At 48.7% G+C, this 19,353-nt stretch overlaps 1 protein-coding gene across 16 annotated transcripts in view; it reads right to left on the reverse strand.

The window, feature by feature from the left end:
- Positions 1-19,353, reverse strand: part of FOXP1 (forkhead box P1) — a 344,878-nt gene that overhangs the window by 97,918 nt on the left and 227,607 nt on the right. For 14 of the 16 annotated variants that reach the window (XM_021409247.1, XM_021409246.1, XM_021409237.1 and 11 more), the window contains one exon: positions 6,991-7,122. In XM_021409247.1, the coding sequence (XP_021264922.1) occupies positions 6,991-7,122 (132 nt within the window). Of the gene's footprint in view, positions 1-6,990; positions 7,123-16,670; positions 16,869-17,657; positions 17,811-19,353 lie in introns of those variants that run through there. The other 2 variants (XM_021409251.1, XM_021409252.1) reach the window with 2 other exon arrangements.

Raw genomic sequence — 19,353 nt, forward strand, 5'->3', positions numbered from 1 at the left:
GCTCGAATTGACAGCACGGTGACCTCTGCACTTCATCAGAAATTCCTGCAGACTTACAAAATCAAGGAGGTTGCTTTTATCACACACAGTAAGACTCATATGGAGAAATGGAAACACTACATCACTTGACCTCAGGTTGCCCCCATTTCAACCGCAGATGAATATTGTGTATAACAATTGTAAATCAATTTGAGATGTATTAAAAGAGATTCTCTTTTTCTGTATTAAAGGTAATACCTTTTAATCTCTAGATGTGTTTTGTAAAGTAAGCTAAACGAGAAGGACTTAACTTCTGTAACCGAGTTTTGTTACTCTTAGACTATTTAGCATCTCTGCATGGTGTTCACATAATTTCCTACACTTTGCTTGCATCAGGAAATAATGAGCAAGCATCACTTACCCAACACTGAGTCACAAATATTTGCCTACATTAACAGAGCACTAAAAGCCGTTTTAAACAACTTAAGGAAATCGCGTTAGCCTTTCAACTGTGATTCACTACCATGAGAAATTAAGAAAGTTTTCCTCTTTTAAAGGCAAAAATCGGCTGTGCAACTTCCTTGCAACAGCAGTAGGTCCACAAGCAGACGCTCCTCTTGCAGACCCCAGCGCAATACATTTCTGCGCTTAATGAAATTACTTCTGAAATTTTCCTATACTGAGTGTTGGGTACTCGGAAATTTCAATCTTTTCACATCCTTGAACTCTCATCAACATTTTTTTTTCCAGACGGCGTCAATAAAATTGATTACTTGCAGTTCTGAATTCTGTTCTGCACATGGAAACAAAACAATTTGTTTTAAAGTATTTTCTGAAGAAAGCCGAACTTGGCAATCAGACCTACGAGATCAAAATAGCACACCGAGGGAAAGGGAAAAAAAATAAGGACAAACCAACCAACGGAGCCCTCCTCACAAAAAGCCAAACAAAAGGAGAACGTCTGCAGCACGCTGCAGGAAAGCGGCGGTGCGATGCCATCCGGGCGGTGGTGGGGCTGAGTTGCTGACGCCCAGCGCCAGCCTCGCGCCGTGCTCCTGGCAGATACACCTCCCGGCCGGACCCGAATGATCTTTTCAGATCATTAGTATGTTCATTAATTTGTTATCAATTCTAACTCGCTGTACTTAAGCCTCTCCGTACCGTGGCTCAAAAGTGCCCTGACAGCTCTGCTGCAATCACGCACCTAAGGACCCCTGACTAAACAGTTGTTGAGCAGCCTCATACCTACAGCCAATCTGTTGCTTTTACAAGTTTAATCTAGGTATTAAGGAGCTGATTGTGGAACCATGTCGATATAACATCTTCAACCCAGCTGTACATCATATAAACCGCCATAGGAGGGGGCAGGCTCCCATGATTCCTAGCAACAGTGCATACCTTTAACTCTCCGATCTGTAATACTACAAAATGCTGCTCTCATTTTTTCCCAAGCACAAGTGGACTACCAGCAAGGGTCCAACAGTGTTATTCCTAATTACCTTTTTTTCACTCTTGATCCTGTGGCGCTCATAATTAGTTACCTGGGGCTGCAATCCAATTTGAAGTGATGACAAGAAAGTGATCCATGAAAAAGTAATAAGTTAAATCCAATTTCAGCCTTCCTCTAATTAAATGCACATGGAACTAATGACTCAAACCCTACCATTTCAGTGATAATGGTAATTAGCGAGGTGGGAGTCACTCTCTTTTTTCAACACCGTAGGTGTAAACCACAAGGTAAAATGGCAGGAGCACTCTTAATTACATGTGTCATTTTGTCAGCAATTTACACGTTTCTGACCAGTCAGGAACGTTTCATTTGTTTTCCCCTCGCACGACGCAGATATCACAGGCCATGCTCGGGCACAGCGAGCCCTGTGGCCCGGCAACCTGGCCAGAAAACCCATCCTGAAACGTATTCTGTAAACGTTTCGTGTAAAAGCAGAAACCGTGCTAGAAAATCACACTGGGGTGGTCCAACGGGACGCAGGGCTGCACATAAAGGATCCTGGCTTCTGCTCCCGCAGCTCCCCAGTGCCTCCCAGCACCCCAAGCATCCCCGCCTTCATCTGCATGGCCGTGTTGGCTCCGTATCCCGCTGCCAGATCTCATGTGCTGTGTTCCGACAGCCAAGACTTGGGGCATCATCTATTTACAGGGCAATCACGGAACTCTTTCAAGAAAAACAAGTGCATTTGTCACCTTTCTGCTCGGGCTGAAAAGCTGGGAAGGCTGACTACTAGAGGCTTAAAAAAACTGAAAAGGGCAGCAAAAAAAGGCCCTGGGTTTCACTGAAAAAAGCCCTCAGCATCAACATTTTCAAGCTGATCTTGTGATTTTGAGGACCTGACTCAGATTTTGTTACGTTTGTGGAGCTGATGATATTAGCACTTCACAGGCGTATTCCAAGAACTGACTAACACCTATAATTGGGCTGAGGAAGAAAAATAAAGAGCTAAAGGTCCTTCAGCAGAAACCAGCAAAGCTCAACTTTGTTTTATTGCCAAAGCAAAAAAAAAAAAAAAAAAAGATTCAGATGAAATTTTCATGGTTGATCTATTTAAGCACTGCAGAAGTGAAATCTCGACCCAACTACAAGCTGGTGGCAGAATTTCCACTGGTTTGACCGAGGCCAAATTCAGATAAACTCACATGTTTAGGAGTGAATCAGAGAGATACTCATACAAGTCCAATGAATATGCTTGCAAATGTATTTCCCCTTCCAAAATATCTGCTGAGGCATAATTTCTCTGCCAGCTGCTAAATTTACCACTATGTAAAAAGGTACAGGACATGTAAAAGCTGAAGCTACAGAACTGTTCCTTCTGCGCTCCCAGGGAAACAGAGAGCACCCTTCCATCCACCCTGCAGGGCTCAGTATGGTGACAAATGAACGATTCCTATCTTCATGAAAAACAACAAGAATTGCCCCAAACATCGAGCTACACAGATTACCTTGCTCTTGCCATTTTCCCCTCTCTCTCATCTACTGCTCAAGATACTGAAAAGAAATAGAAGATAACACAGCATGCAAATTAAATTCTACAAAAGCCCAGCCAGGAGCCTGCTTTAAAAAGCACCAGAATGCAAAGGCGAAGACAGCTCCGTCCCCTCTGCCTCCCCCAGTCTCACCCTGAAGATCTAAAACAAACCCAAATTCCTTCCCCGGCCATGACTTAAAAGACTGATTTTCTGTTTTGTCAACCGAGAACAAAAGTTTCCATCTTAGTAATTTCGTTATTTCTTCTCTCCAAACACACACAGGTTAACTCACATACAACAAATCTCATTTTGTAAAGAAGTCAAGTGAGGAGTTTAAATTGCAAGATACTGACTTGGACATCCTAAATCTGTTTTCAGTCCAGTATCCAACTTTCAGCTCAATGCAACACACAACATTTACGTCTTCTAAAAAAATTGTATTTTTAGTATTGCCAAAACACACATGCACTTTTACTTTCTTGGGAGAAAATGTGTCTCTTGATTTGTTTCCAACCTGTGTGCTCCTGCCAACAACTAAAATGCCTGAAGAACCAAAATGAATAATCGTTAAGAGCATCTCAGCAATTAAAGCTGCAAATTTTAATCAATATATCTATTAATACAAAGACATATTTATCTTGGCCAGGAAAAGTGTGCAAATTCTCAAAATCCTAAGTATACCTGGCCCACTCAATTATTTGTTTCACAGTTTCAAGGAGATCTAACATCTACAGCAAGTATATTATCAACCGTGCATTAGCCTTTTTTCACTTCAAGTGATTTCTGAGGGTTTGATACCTCTTACGTTCTCTTCCCAATTGCTGTTACTAAATCCATTCCTTAACTTTCAATTTTCTTTTTTTTTGTGTGTGTCATCAGGCTGCGAAACTGGAGGTCACTGCCAAATCTAAAGCACAGCAGTGTGAGATAGGCTCAAAATGTGAGTCATCGTGTATTTGGAGATTTATTTTTTTTCAGCTATCAGCAGAGCACATCTTCACTCCTGTGTCCAAGTCCTTATAACAGAGTATCTCAACATTTGCTAAAAGCAGGTCTCAGGGCGCCATTATCAAGGTCAAGAGACCCCCAGGACGATGGCTGGAGCCCACTGCCGTGTACGTGCCATTCAAGGCACCCTGACCCTGCAATGCCCCGCGATGCCGGCGCATATTTAAGCAGTGTGGCTATTGAGAGGGAACACGGGAAATTATCCACAAGACAATAACAGATCAGCCACACAGCACTCACCACATTAATTCTGCATATCTGTTTGTGCCGGTTGGGTTTACACGACAAAACATGCACGCCGGCATTGAATCGCTGAGCCCACGATGGCCGGGGCTGCCCCCAAGCCAGGCTCTAGCACCGTGGCCCCATAGGACCACGGGGCATCTCACTGGGAGACCCAGCCCCAGGCAGCCCCAACGTGTATTAGCAAAGCACAAAGACGATTTGGTTCGTTATTCCAAAAAACGGGCACGTTTCCGCCACCCTCGTTATTTATTCTACATACTGTCAGAGCGGGGACTGCCTTGTCAGCACGGTAAGATGCGATGCCGGGGCTGTGGGTGGCTGTGTGTGTGCGGTGTTACTCAAACACCCTAACCCAAGTGCCATGGTTTCCTCACAGCCACACACTGGCGTTACGGACGCGCTGGAGGTCTGTTATATTCCAGAGGACTTCCAGTACATTTAAGACTGCAAAAGCTCCAGGAGTAAGGAGAAAAAAAAAAAAAGACTGGGCAGTCATTTGAATCAGTGAGTGACAGGCTGGGCCAGCTCTCTGTATACATTAATAAATTAGAATTTTAATTGTGTCTCTGACTGCAGGAGCTGCTCCAGTACTTTAATACGTACCAACAATTGGCTGTGTTATGGAATCCGCGATGTGGCCTTCACTGTTGACCTCTGCAACACAATTCCCAGTCTGACTACGGAAACTGTTTGGTTTGATCCTTTCAACTTATTTGAATCCTGACAAATAAGCTCACAGCTGAAAGGTCAACACAGTCATATTTCATCCTCTGGAGCTATTCTTAAGACATCTGCACAACAAAGCACTTCTTTTAGTACCTGACACTGGACCTAGCCAGCACAATCTCTCATTAAAAATGTCCCCAGTGGAAGAGTCTATTAAAAGGCATATGGATCAGCTATGGATTTACCAAATAAAATATTTTTGAAAGCATTAATGTAACGGTTTGGATTATGGCCCTCTACACTGCCAATAAAACATATATTTGCCCAATGACAAAATGCTTCATAGTTTCCAAAAGAATAATAGCTCAGCTATAAAGCACGAGGTGTTGTCCAGCAGCCTGAGCACAGGGGTGGGAGCCAGGAACTCATGAATCTTAATCCTACCTCTAAAACCAATTCCCTCTGCGATCCTAAGCAAGTCACTTAACCTGCTTCCCTCAGTTTCCCCGTCCAGAAGTGGGATAATGCTACTTACTTATCAGACTTTCCTTCTGGGGATGTTTTGGAGATCAGTATTTGCAGAATGCTTTGAAGATGAAATCACTACACCGAAGCTAGAAGTTGTCCTTGCCAGGCCAAGGGCTGCAGTTAATAGATAATCCTCGCTTAGGCAAAACCTCCCTTAAGTCACGGTCAGCTTTATTCAGGTAAGGACTACAGGACTGGGTCCTCTACCTTGAATGTCAAGGCCTCTGGTGATTTTAGCTCTACCTTCCATCTTCTACTACATATTTAAAGAGACCAGGATTGTATTTTTGGAGGAAAATAATCTGAAGCACATATACAAGGCAAGAGAAGCAGCAGCGCTGTCAGGGAACTCATGGTGATAGTATATCAAACTAAAAAAAAAATTAGAAAGAGCAAAACAGACATGAGTTTGACAATGTGCTATGACAACAACTGAAAAAAACACTCGGAAAGAATTTGGGGCTACAGAGGCTGAAGCATCAGATATAGAACAGCGAGATAAGATAAATGTCCCAGCTACAGGGTTTTGTATGAATACAATTGAGCTGCTCTATTCAGTAACTTATTATCAAAAGCACAGTGACACACTGCATTTGCAAAGAGAGCAATAATAAAAGCAATAACCAGCTGCAAGCCAGAGAAGTGGTCAAGGGTCTAGAAGGGCCGGTTTACGAACATAAAGAACTAGATCCATATAATTTGCCAAAACTGGCAAGTACATGTTAGTATCTCAGACGTTTGAGGAGTGTGAACACGAGGCAAGGCAAGGGACTGACTCAGTATTTATACAAGCAGTATTACTTGGAGCAAGAGGATGGAATTAAAGTGGAAAGTTCCTGAGTGTGTGCTTTGTTATGGAAAACCATCCGAAGGAAAATAATAGCGGTCCCACCATCACTTGGGATTTCTAATACTAGAACAGTAAAAAAAAAAAAAAGGAAAATATGATACATGACCTAATAGGTCTTTTTTGTCTTTAACTCCTATGATTTATCCCACAAGACTAGCAGAATGCACTCCAAAGCCGCCAATGTGTGCATACATCTTCTGTTTGGGAGTGCTGTATTGGTTTTAGCTTTCTGAATTCATAACAGCGCTAAGCCTGATAATATTCAGATTTTATTCCCGAAGATGTCCATAAATCAGCAGAAAATAAAAGGGAAAAAAACCACACTGATGATATGATATCCTAACATTTTCCCAATATCCTTGACACAGCAAATCAACGGTTTGAGTGAACGCAGACTACAAACTGAAAAGCAATCAAAGAGAAACGTTAACGCAAATCTCCTCTGCGCACTGACACTGTAACAAAAGCTATTCCATTTTGTAATAATCCACCCCTACTAGACACCAAGAGAAGTACAGGCTGCAGATTTGTAAAGACGTCATGGGTGGGATTTTCAAGAGCATCTAGTGCTGCTCCCGCATACATGAACCACAGCTGCTCTGTCACTTTCCCTGGAGGAAACCGGTTCAAAACCAGGTGCTCCTAAAGGTCCCATGCCAGCACTCACAGTGCAAGCATCCACTCAGCTTTCACTCACAGGAGCCCCTCACAGAGCACGAGGGCGGCCTTACCTGCAGGGCCGGCTGTTTGTCATTCCTCTTCGGAGACTTTAATCCACTAACTTGCTGCTGCTGCTGCTGTTGCTGCTGCTGCTGCTGCTGCTGCTGCTGTTGTAGTAGAAGTTGCCGTGCCACCTGGAGAGCCTGTGAGGAAAGAGTTTTGAAAACTGAGTTTGCAGCAGAGAGGAGGTAGGGAGTTACAGGCACAGTATTTGGTCAAAACACCCCTTGGGTTGGTTACTGGGCACCACAACAGTTCCAAAGAACATCCACCCAGGAAACACTGCAGCACTGAAAACATCTCAGCACCCACACACAAGGAGGTAACATCCACCCAATGCATTTCCCATTTTGACCATGGAGAAGAACAGAAGCACCTCAAGTTCAGCTTCTGTGTGGGAACCAGGAGTAACCCCAGAAGTCCCAGTGGTGACACCACAGGGTTACTGACACACTGCTCCTGGAGCAGTTCACAGCACTCTTTGCCCCCTAGCAGCCCTGTGTGCTAATGGCTTTCACACTCCAATTCTGCAGGGGTCAGGGCAGCTTTACACAAGGACAGTCACATACACCACCTGCCATCCTGAGCAACACAGGAAGGCAGAGAAGTTTCTAGAAAGCTACGGCAGGAGAGTTGTGGGAGAGCATCAAAGGGACACTGCAGCGTTACGGGATGGAGGTGTGAGGACACGGTACCCAGAAGTGCCAGCAAGGCATCACTCAGTGGTGGATCTCTGCACAGTTCCTCACAAAGGGAGGGAAAAGCACCGCCTGGCACAGGAGCCAGCTGCTCTGTGAGGCCCAAGTTCCTCATCAGGTGGGGAAAATACAGCAAGAGGAGGTGAAACCCAAGGGAAAGCAGGAAAAGGAGGAAGTACATCGTCCCCTGCGCCAGTCCAAGGGACAAAAAGACAGGGCTGACCCCGGCAAGGTGGTCTGTGGCCCGGCCAAGGCTCAGCTGTGAGATGGCAGCCCTTGTCTCCTGCAGGCTCCACTAGCCGGACGCGGGCTTCCTTGGTCTCCTTGGAGACGTTCGGTACATGTGTAGGTGGAAAAGTGGGAAGGCTGAAGACTTCATTAATGTAAAACAAGAAAAATAGTCCCTGTGCAAGATGCCTACATGGAAGGAGGGAAAAAGCCTTCCCCACTCCTACTGTGTACGCTCTCTGAGTGATTTAATTAATACCTATTTAATTAAGGAGTCAGATATACTTTGTGTTTCTGCAAGCTGCCAAGCGCTCCACGGCCGCGTGGAGCACAGCGTGGCCCTGAGGACGAGGCGCACACTGCAGGGCCCGCAGGCCTGGGGCCAACATGGCGCCCGGAGCCACGCTGGCAGCCTGCTGATGATGGCGGGCAGCAGGGGAAGAGACCTCACCACGCTCAGACACGCACCCTCGGTCCCAACGCAATGACAAGTCTCCACCGGATCAGAAAGCCTCTTCCCAACAGAACCTGGCCTGAGGAAGCTGAAATCCGACTTTGCGTTTCCAGGTGGGCAGCCGACGCTTCGTGCGCCCGCAGCACCTCAAACACGGGGCAGTAGAAGGCAGGCACAGCAGCCTTCACTCTGAAAGTGCTAAGCACCATTAAAAATGCGCTATTTTTACTGAATTAGCTTGTTTAGCTGTTAAGGCAGCTTCAAGGGTGGGCAAAAAAAAAATGGTACCAAATTTAAAGGGATGGGCAACAAATACCTACTTAACAGGGGTGTTGTATGGCTTATTTAATTAATGAATACTTGTAAAGCACTCTGAGTTGCTCAGACAAGAAGCGCTATACAGCACAAACGCAACGTGTTATTATATATTATTAAGACTGGCTCTGCTGAAGAATAATTCCAGGTAAATGTGCAATCAAATGATCATTCTAGTTCCCAGTAATTGGATTCAACAGGCCAAAAAACCCACGGAAGCCTTTCTTTAATCATACACTAAACAATCAGAACATCCGTAACCTTTCAAGCTACAGCCTTTTTGAATAAAACATCATCAACTTATAGATATTATTCCAAAAAGAACCAGCCACCATATGTGTTGTCTCTTTGAAATACAGTTGCTATAGCAGACCCTGCATGCATTTCATGTGATATGATCATATTCTATCCGTTCTGGCAGCTGAGAGGTTGCACAACTAAAATTGGCTGCCAGAAATGTTTGAAGATTCCCAGAAAGAAGTAGCTGTGCAAGAAATGCCTGCTCTCTGCTGGAGCTGGCCGGGCCGACGCGGGTCTCTGCCCACCGGTGGGGAACTGGGGCAGCACTCAGTGCTTTGCCCCGCTCCTGTCACACCTGCACGGCCACGCACCACGCAGGGACAGCTGAGGTGGCTGCGAGGAGCAGTGTGGATGGACAGGAGTGGCAAAGGGAGGACGATGGAGGTGCAAGTGAGCGGACAGCTTGGCGGATTGTGGCTTGAAACAGCATTTCCCTCAGATTTTCCCTCAAGATGTTGCTCTTCTGTTTATAAATAACCAGCAGCAATAAAAGCTAAGCATGTGATGAGTTTGGGTTTAAGATGGGGAAGGTTGTTTGCAGCTCAGATCTCATTCTGACCGAACACCTGTGTCAAACTGCTGTGCCTATGGTGGGATCCCAAGTCACTTTTCCTTTCTGGACTTCACTGCTCACTCCTTCCCACCTTGGAACAAGTACACCCACCCCATCCCTTCAAAGCCTCATCCACATCCCTGACACACAATGGGATGTGTGAAGGAAGCTAGCTCTGTCCAGAAAGCTGCTCGGCCATGCAGCACACCAGCAATGTCGCACAGGGAAATCAATCTGACGATAAAGTCGGTCCCACGACCGTCATCAGCACGGAGATCCACGAGCGGGCCCGTACATTAATAAAGCTTCCTGTGGGAGTAGATGTTGCCTTTGATTTGCATGTGAATTCAACGCTAGTGAAAAGTGCCAGACTGTCAGACATGGAGACCGAAGTCTCTTATCTTTCCAAAAGCTTCTGTAGCAGTTTCCCCACATTTCCTTAATCATCTGCCTTGTCCTCAACTTACTGAACAGGCAGTAGAGAGTAAAGCTGGACTCGGTTCAACTGCTGCTGCTGCCAAGTCCCGAAACAAGGGTGCCAGGACTGTTTACCGCTAGCCAGCAGCTCTACTAATGTGGCCCTCTCCTCCCGAGCGGGTGCTCTGACATCTCCGAGCTCTTCTCATGCATTCCTCCCGACTGCCATAGCTACCTCCTAAATCTACATGACATGCGTGCACTTCCACAAGTGAACGAGTGCCGGGGCTGCAGTAAATCAGCCCCAACCGGGGCAATAGTGTGCTCACTAGTGGCCAGGAGGTAGGGATGTCGAGAGCACCTGAAACCATCCTGGAGTAAATACACCCAAGCACCAATCCCAGCTCCAACAGATATCACACTGCATCGGCAATCATCTTCCCCTCCGCACAGCAAACAGTAAATCTCCCCACTTACCGAAGGAAGGGAAAGAAAAGCATCCCCTAGCAAGAGCATCTCCTAAGTGCCACAATTCTTGTCTAACTGCAAGACGCAAACAATTTGGGGTCACTATCAACGCCGATTTCAAAAGGTGACTTCAGTTAAAGGCTCGCTACCACCCGAGTCATCTTGATTCCGCTCTGTGCTACGCCTAAATGCAAGATACCGCAAAAGTCCTGAGCTGATTTCTTATCCGTTAGGAAATCACCGAGAGATAAGGAGATTTTCTTGCGTAAAACAGAACAGTAAGAAGGCAACTGAAACGTTGCATTTTAGAGACGTTACACAAACTTGGAATGGTATTTGGGAGCAAAAGTCAGGGGCCACCTAACCCAGGAAAAATGTTAGCACCAAGCTCCCTGTGAGGTGAATCCAGACTCACGGAAAGACGCCACAGATTCGAGTCACAGCAGTACTGTGGCAGAAAGCCCCTCTGGACCCTCTCTCCCAACAGTGGGAAGCAATCCTTCCTTGCTTCCCAACTAGTGAAGCACAGGGGAAAAAAAAAAGTACGCGTCTGAGATGACCAAGACAATTTTACTGCAAGACAGACAGAACGCGACTTGTTTGCCCAGCTGTTGTTTGCCCAGAACATCCGGCACTGTTATCACTGAAGTTACTGGTGTAATTTGACATTTTCACGCAAGCAATTCAATCTTTCTGCTTCACCATCCTCTTAAAGGAAGTTCTGGTCCGAGACTGAGAATGCAGCACTGCCACAGCCTTCAATTGACCAGAAAGTCCTGACTGGGGACAGGGGCTGGGACAGGGAAATACACTGGAAAAAGAGAGTAGAACTTTAAAAATAGAAGTGCTGCTAAAATGCCATATACTTGCTTACTGTATTAGTACATAAGGAAAACAGTAACAAGATCCAGTCCTACGGAGCCTCTTGCTAACTTGTTCCACTGCTGGAGCCAGTATAGCAAGGCAGTGACTCCCAAACTGTTTTTCCATCAGCCTATTTCTATTGAGGAAAAAGACCTCAAGCTCCTCCCTTTCCATCTGCTGGAGTTGATATTAATATCAATCAGCTCCTAATGAATTAAGAAGACCTACAGCTACGAGGGAGCGACTCCAGCAGGAGGAGAAGCTTGTTCCTGCACCTGTGCATGGGAAGGCTGCCCCAGCCAAGGCAGGGGAGGACACGAGGAGAGGAGCACACATTGGTGCAAGGCGAGCAGGAGATGAGCAACCAGCAGAAGCTGTGCCTTGCAGACCCTGCTGCATCCCAGGGCACTGGGCTGTCTCTGGAATGAAGAACCGCGGCACAAGGAAGTTGCAAGGAGAGCACAAAATGAAATCCCATGTGGTTTTCCAGATTCCTAAGGATTTTGGGCCTTTCCAGGTGGACAAAGCTGCCCATCAGGAAGGCAACTTGAGAAAGGAGGAAGGAAGCGTTCCCAGAAATCAGAGCCGGTCCCACGGCCATCTGAAGTGTCTAAGCAGTAAATCTGCGAAGTTGCTCGCCAGCCAACATCATCGTTATTTCAGTTATGGTCATTAAAAAACAAAACACAACACAACAAGAAGAGGGAGATGAGACAGAAGACGCAAAGGGCAAAAACTACCCTTGGAAAAAATGTGCTGGCACCCCACCCCAGACCGCAGAAGCGAGGTGCTCCGTACTGCCCTCCCAGGACCAACGCCCGGCCGCACCCTCACACAACCGGGATCACCGGCTTCAGGAGGAGCCTGGCTGCACAGCACCAGGCACACAGCATTCCCACCACTGGCTTTTCCCAGTTTTCCCAGCAGCCTGAGGCACACAGGGACTGCCAGCATGGTGGCTAACGGCCTCCCAGCGCAAGCACAGCTGAAACCGAAGGGCTCCTCGCTGCCACTGAGCAAGACGAGTACCTTTGTTTCTCCCGAGCGGGACGAGGGGCAATTTAGGCTCAGACAGCACTTTCTCTTCCTTCTCAGCTCCCATCTGTCCTCACACCCTGCTCCGCTCCGCAGCTGCTCCGAGTGGAGCAGCAAGACGCAGCTCGCAAGCTCTGACGCCCGGATGCAGCGAGGCTCGGAGCTGCCTCGTGTCTCTCCCACTCCTGCCTCCTCTGCTCCCCTCCGCGACACCTCCTCCCCGGGAGCAGCAGATGTAGGGGAGCGCTGGGAGGAGGCGGGCGCACAGAGGGAACTCGCACGTTGGAGGGGAGCCCTGCTGCAGCTCTGCTCCGACAGGCTGAGCCCAGCAACGTGTGGAAACGGCGAGGAACGGAGCAGTAGGCAAAAGGGAAAAAAAAAAGAAAGAGTGCAAAACGACAGCAGTGGGTAGTGCTGTTCCTCTGGGAGGAACAGAACAGGGGGAGGTGAGAAGAACCAACTAGAGAGGATAGGAAAGGAACCAAAACGAAGAGGAGGAATGAAATGTAGAAGATGCAAAAGGGAGAAGCAGATGTTCTTGCAGCACTTATTCCCTCTGACATTCGTACCCAGCCCCTTCATCTTCCTCCAGAACTGGGAAGCGAGCCGCTACGTGCTGCCTCCCTGTCCCCCCATCCCGGCCCTCAGTGCCACGCACCACAATGAGCCCAGGCCGAGAGCTCCGGCAGCGCTCCCCAGCACCGTGGTGGGGGAGAGCTGAAGATCTGAAAGACCCGACCCCAGGTCTGCCCTGCACGGTGCCGCAGAGGGATGCTGGGGGCTCCTGCAGCCCCACTTCGCTGCAGCTCTGCAAGGCTGGCTCCTAGCGAGGGGCCACCAGCCAGCTCCTCAGCCAGCAGAGCTGCAGCAGCAAGCCTGCACTCGAACAGAGCGATCTGCCAGCCCCGAAGGCTCTGCTCAGATGTTACACGGAGCCAAGTGACTAATGGGTGATTCCCATGCTGGAAAAAGAGAAGGGACCTGGAGGACCACGTGTTCAAACCCCGACTCACATCCTGTCCCCGAAGTGACGGGGGTCAGCCTCAGAGCAAGGGAGCTGGCAGCGTGCCTCGTGCTGAAGCATCTCCTAGAATAGTTCAGTCATAAGGAAAGAAGATGAGGCTTTTTTCTTCCAGCAGACTTAGCTTCTTTCCTCTGGAATAGATCCTGGCTATCAGTTGAGGAGATCCCCTCCAGAAAAAGGCACTGGAAGTGTTTTCTTTCAATCTCCTCAGATGGAGCTGCCTGTGCCCAGCTCCATCCCCGCGGGTAATGAGGTTATTTCAGCAGAGGACGAGCAGACCGGGTGCTCCCATCCCTGACCCCATCCCCAAGGCCGGCGGGGCTCTGCTCAGTGGCAGGGACCTGCCTCACACAGGAGGAAAAGAATGGATTCATCTCCAAATATCTGATTTTAATTTGGTAACTTATCCATGGATTCCACCAACCTGGGGGGAAAGGCGGCCGAGGTGTCTTCTTCAAATACCAGGAGACGTGAGCAGGAAAGAAGGGAGAAGACCACAAGAGAGAGCAGGAGAGGTCAAATTCAGCAGGCACCCAAAACGTCTGAGCCCCCAGCCAGCCACAGCAGTGACAAAGGCTACAAAAATCCCATTCTTGAGGCACAAACGAAACCCTCAGGCGGCTGCACTGTAAAAACACCTTCTGTCTCCTCTTCTAAAGAGTCACAGTCAAGACTCATCAAAGCCATTTAAAAAGCATCTGGCAAAAAAGTTCCCAAACATTAAAAATGGCTCTCTTTATTTTGGCATGTCAAGATTCACAGCATGTAGCGGTCTGTACCAGCAAGAAAGGAGGGATGGGCCAACACATCCTGGTAAAATGAGAAAGGATACAAATCTTGGCTCCCAGCACAAACTGAACCAGAACTGAACTATGTCTGAGTGATGAAAAAAATCTTATGGGATTTCCAGCTCGTTTCTGTAGGCTCGAGATCAGATTCTGAACTACTGTGTTTATCCAAAAGTGAACCAGACCTTTGAATATTTGGAGGACTATTCACTGCTGAGCAGCGTTTTTCTTGGATGTCAAAAGCACGGGAAGTTCTCATATTTTTTAATAGGGAAGAGGGTAAGGTGGGGGAGAGAAGCAAGAGTGCCTTTCTGTTGCTACAACATAAATACTATATTGCATACAGCTGCTCGCACGCTTCCCCGTGCGGTCAACAAAACAAGGAACACAGCCGAAGCTTGTTTTCCAAAACATCCTGTGACAAACCTGTGCTCGCAAACACAGCCCGTGACCGCGGCTCCTCACCGCTGCCAGCTGAGCGAAGAAGGAAGCAGGGCGCTGGGACAGCCCCAGACGTGGGGAGCCGGCGCTGCAAGTCACACCGCGGGGCTTCGGTGCGTGCCGCTGCCTGACTCAGAGCGGCTTCTCCAAGCCTTGTTTTAAAGGCTGTGGTAGGGCAAAAAGAGGCGAGGCTCAGAAAGAGGCGACAAAAGTGATTAGAGGCCTCGGCAGATAGGAGGGAAGATTGATAACGGTGGGAGTGTTTAGTTTAGCGGGAGATGAGTAAGAGGGGAGATGATAAAAGTACACAAATTGTGACTCGGCCTGAGAAGGTACATCTGGAGCTGGTTGCCATTTCTCATAATGCAAGAGAAAGGGGATGTTCAACCAAATCAGGAAGCAACAACAACAACAAAAAAATTAGAGCAGATAAAGGGTTTTTTTTTTTTTTTTTTTTCCTTTCTTAATACACAACTCATAATTATCCTCTGGAACTTACTGTCACAAGATATCACCAGTGCCAGGAGCCTGGGGAGGATGCAAAGAGAGGATTAGACGCTTGTACAGATAGTAATGAGAGCATTTACAGCTACCTTTGGAGAGATAAAAATATAAACCAGGGTACAAATGTTGACGCTTCAGGGCACAAGCCAACTCTTCACTGCTGTGGGTCAGGAGGAAGCCTTCCCCTGCAGACAGTGCTGCACCTCTCTCCCCTCATCCCCGGCAGCCCAGGGCCATTGCAGGGACACAGCCGTCCCTCTGCCCTTGGGTCCCTCGTCCCCAGGGGGCTGCAGCCCATTCTGGTCCCTAAAATTAGCTTTTGGGACACGGGGGCAGCTGGAGATACCCTCCTGGCCCCCAGCCACATCACCTGGCCCCCAGCTGCTTATTTCCTCTTTCTTCTCACGTCACATGTAAGTTTCAGGTCCTTATTTCACGGGCCCTTCCTCTCCCTGGTAGCTGCACTGCCATTTCTCCCTCCCTCAAAGCAAAGCCCCTGGTGATGCACAGAGACAAAGGCAGGTTTGAAGGCAGTCGGCCTATTACGTTTACACCTACCTGCACAAGGCGAAACGAACCCCGGCTCGGTTTCCTTTCATGTGCATGACAGTCTTAACTTGTTTCTTTTAATCCCATAAAAGCAGCTAAAGCATTCAACTCGCTTCCCAGAGATGAGGCAAACCTGTGTTTACTTCCTGACAGTGATTCAGGGACGATAATGAGCGTCGTCCCGAGCCGGTATTACATGGGAAACCTACACACGATGTGCTACACACCTGGCATTTAGAAAACAATCGCATGAAACGACAGCGCCTATAACGGACTGCGTGCAGCAGCAGCTCCTCCTGCACTGACAGCGGTGGAAGAAGGACCCCAGCAGCGCTCGGAGCGCCCTGCAGGAGCCGGCTCCCCTGTGCCCCGCGTCTCCTACCCGGAGCGCGGCTCAGAGGCGGCTGCGGATGCGCCGAGGCAGAGGCGGCTACGTAATAAATCCAGCAAATCCAGAGGGCTGAGGCAGTAATCCATGGAAACATTCCACACAAGAGGGATTTTTAAGTGCATTTAATTCCCAGCTGCAAACCTAATAAGCTTCCAGAAGGTGGAGACCACTGAGCACAAGGGGTTAATGGCCTCGCTAAAGAAAATGACACACATAATTTCCTTTTATCATGAAACAATACGTTTATTATTTTCTGTATATCTGTTAAAGGGCACGGCCTTCTGAGTGGAAAACAAAACACAGCTCGGTCACATGTTTATTTGCTTCAGCTACTCCCTTTCCCTTCTGATAAATAATCAAACATGCCATCCAGAAAAAACAAAACCAGTGAGCTGGGAAATTTGATGGTCATCAAATAGACTGAGATACCAAGAAAAGCAGCCCACTGTTCCCACAGCGAGTTCTCTGCCCCACACCTACACTAACATCTGAGTAAATAACTTCAGTCACTCTTTCCATTTTCCCCATGCAATTACTCCTACTGTTAAACAAATTGTCCTTAAGGCAGTTGCAAACACCATTTTTTTTCCTGCAAAGTAGAACAACTTCTGAACATTAAAAAGCCAGACTAGCAATATATTTTAAAAATATGTTTGTTGTACTTGCGGTTTGGCTGAGCGCACAGCTGGATTTCTCTCTCCCTCGCTCTCTTTTCGAGGAAGATGGGGTTTTAAAGCTTAAAACGTGAAACTGCGATGGGGCTGGGAGAGGCAGGGCCAGCCCCAGCAGGATGGGGTGTCCCCACGGGGCAGGCAGCTCGCCCCTTTCCTCTCAGTCTGCAGCACAGCACGCTCCCCAAGAAGTTCCCTGCCATCCTGGTGGGCTTTGAGAGAAACAACCCCGAAACATCACGCGGCTTTTTAAGTTGTTTGAACAGAGAGGAGAACAACAAGCAGACGTGTTGCAACATGGGTTACCCGGAGGACCTCTGCTGTCCTTGGAGCCCGAAGACCACGCACACAACAACCATCACTGCCGGACAACTGCAGCACATCCCTCCCACGAGAAGTTAACTGCAGTTCCCCGGCGTGAGCGCGCTTCCCCTCTCCCTTTGTAGCACCACAGGTCTAAACAATAGTAATAGGAATGAGATAATAGCCACGCTTGTTTCAGCAGCCTGATTTTTATTAGCATGAAATTGGTACAAATATTAGCGAGGCCGGTTGGCGAGCACTGCCAGATGCAAACAAGTTGGGGAAAACAAAACAAGACTCTGCGGGCTCACACCTCTCTTCCTCCCCAGAACAACAGCCAAACAACAGCCGCGTCTGCTTTATTGTTACTTCTTCTTTTTTTTTTTTTTTTTTTTGCCACTTGTATAAACATACGGAGAAGCCACCGTGGCGGGGACGGCGACAGCGGGCTGCTCAGCAGCACCTGAAGGCAGCTGTGCCCCAGCCGTCCCCAGGGCTCCCCGACCCGTGCCAGACACCCTCCCTTCTGCCAGCAGCCGGACCCAGCTCCCAGCTGCAGCCCCAGCCGTTCCCCCCTTTGCCACAACGGGGACGGCAAAGTTCAGCCCCGGCCGCGCGCTGCTGCTCTCCGAGCGCTCAGGGGAGAATGAGGAGTTGAACAGAGTAAGCTCTTACTGTCTGCCTTCAGATTTCTGTCCTTGCGCTGGAGATGCGTTCTGGCTGTTTCTGTGCAGCGGGGGCTGAAGAATGGCAAAAAGATGTTTGAATAAACAGGAAGTGCCGTGCAGCCGAGCGCAGGCTGCAGGGAGAAGGCGCTGGAGCTCTGCCCTCCGCAGGAGGCTTTGCCTCCACAGTAGCAGCGTCTGCTTTTATTAAATGACAAAGAAACCACAAGAATTCTTGTGCAAATTCTTTGCCTGCGAAGCCGAGGGACCGGCCAGAGCTCGCAGGTAATGTCAGAGCTGGCCGTAACACTGCGTGACGCACAGAGACGGAGCGACCCTGCCTCGTGAAACCCCCATCCTTAAGCAGAAACATGCAGAACTAATTACGTCCCCAGCCAGACCAAACGGCAGCAAAGCACACACCTCGCTTCTGCATCAGGCAGAGCTGTTTGCACGTTGTTTCAGCCGCGGCTGACTCTCCCACCCTGCAGCGCCCCGACTTTCCCTGAGGATCGCCCCGCCAGGCTGCCCGGGCTGCAAGAGCTGTTTTTTTCCAACTGCGTGAACTGAAACATAAACAACCACCAAAAAAATGCAACTTGTCTCAGCGCGGGACGTGCAGCCAGCATCCATCCCATGCGCCCGGCCTTCCCCTCGCAGCCTCCTCCCTCCCAGCACCAACTCCCTGCTGAGCGGTGCTGCCCAACGCCCGTCTCCCCACCCAACCATCGGAGCTCTGTCTGCCGTATCGGTGACACGGCGCAGATATTGTCACGGAAAGTCAACTGGGGCTGGTACCCGGAGGCAGCTGGGGCAGGCAGGGATGAGCAACCCAACAGCCATCTTCAATAGGAAAGAGGGATGGGATTCCTTTAGAAAATGTATTGCTGTTGTGGCAACGCGCTGCCTCTGCTGAAGGGCTGATTTGTTACCGTGCGTGTAGTCTCGGACTGTCTGTCATTCCGGGTGCTAATGCTCTGCTAAAATAACTCATTGGGAGCTGTCACTGGGATGTTTACATAGGCCCCCAATCTTTTCTTCATACAAGGAAATTTTTTACTGGAATTCATCTTCTTTTGATCTCACATTCAAAGCAACAGCAGCTTGATAGACATGCAAGTCTGAAAGCAAATCCAGACGCTGAAGATAAACCGCCAGAATATGACAGGCAGGAGCATCTAAAGCTTATAAAAATGAAGAGAACAGCATGTCGTCTGCGTATTACAATAGCAGAAATCAAGAGACATATTAGGTGGAACTGATCAGCCACAAAAACAGTTCAAAAGGCAGATCATAGAAACAGAAGACTAAGCTAGAAAAAAAATGGGAAAGATCTGCCATACAGAGGCATCACCTCCTCACTGCGCCCTGCTGCGCTCCCACTCCTGCACACAAGCCGCAGGGGGAAGCGGGGCGGTTTGGGCCCCTCCACTGACTCAGTGCTTCCCACCTTCACTCGTCAATTAGTTTACCAAGTGCACGTCGCAATTACACGTCATTCAAAGCAAAAGATCACCGGGACGCTGCGCCCCTCGTGCCCTCCAAACAGCGCAGGGCTGGGACCGGGGCTGCCCTGTTAGAAGCGGGGGCACAACCCCTGGCGCGGAGCCCCCGGCCTGTGCTGCTCCCCACCGCCCCGGGACGTGCTCCTGCTGCAGCTCTGCACTGCGCTGAGTCCTGGGATGCTCCCGAGCTCTGCCTCTCCC

This window comes from Numida meleagris, chromosome 11 (genome assembly GCF_002078875.1).
Source record: "Numida meleagris isolate 19003 breed g44 Domestic line chromosome 11, NumMel1.0, whole genome shotgun sequence".
In the NCBI taxonomy this organism is placed as follows: Eukaryota; Metazoa; Chordata; class Aves; order Galliformes; family Numididae; genus Numida; species Numida meleagris.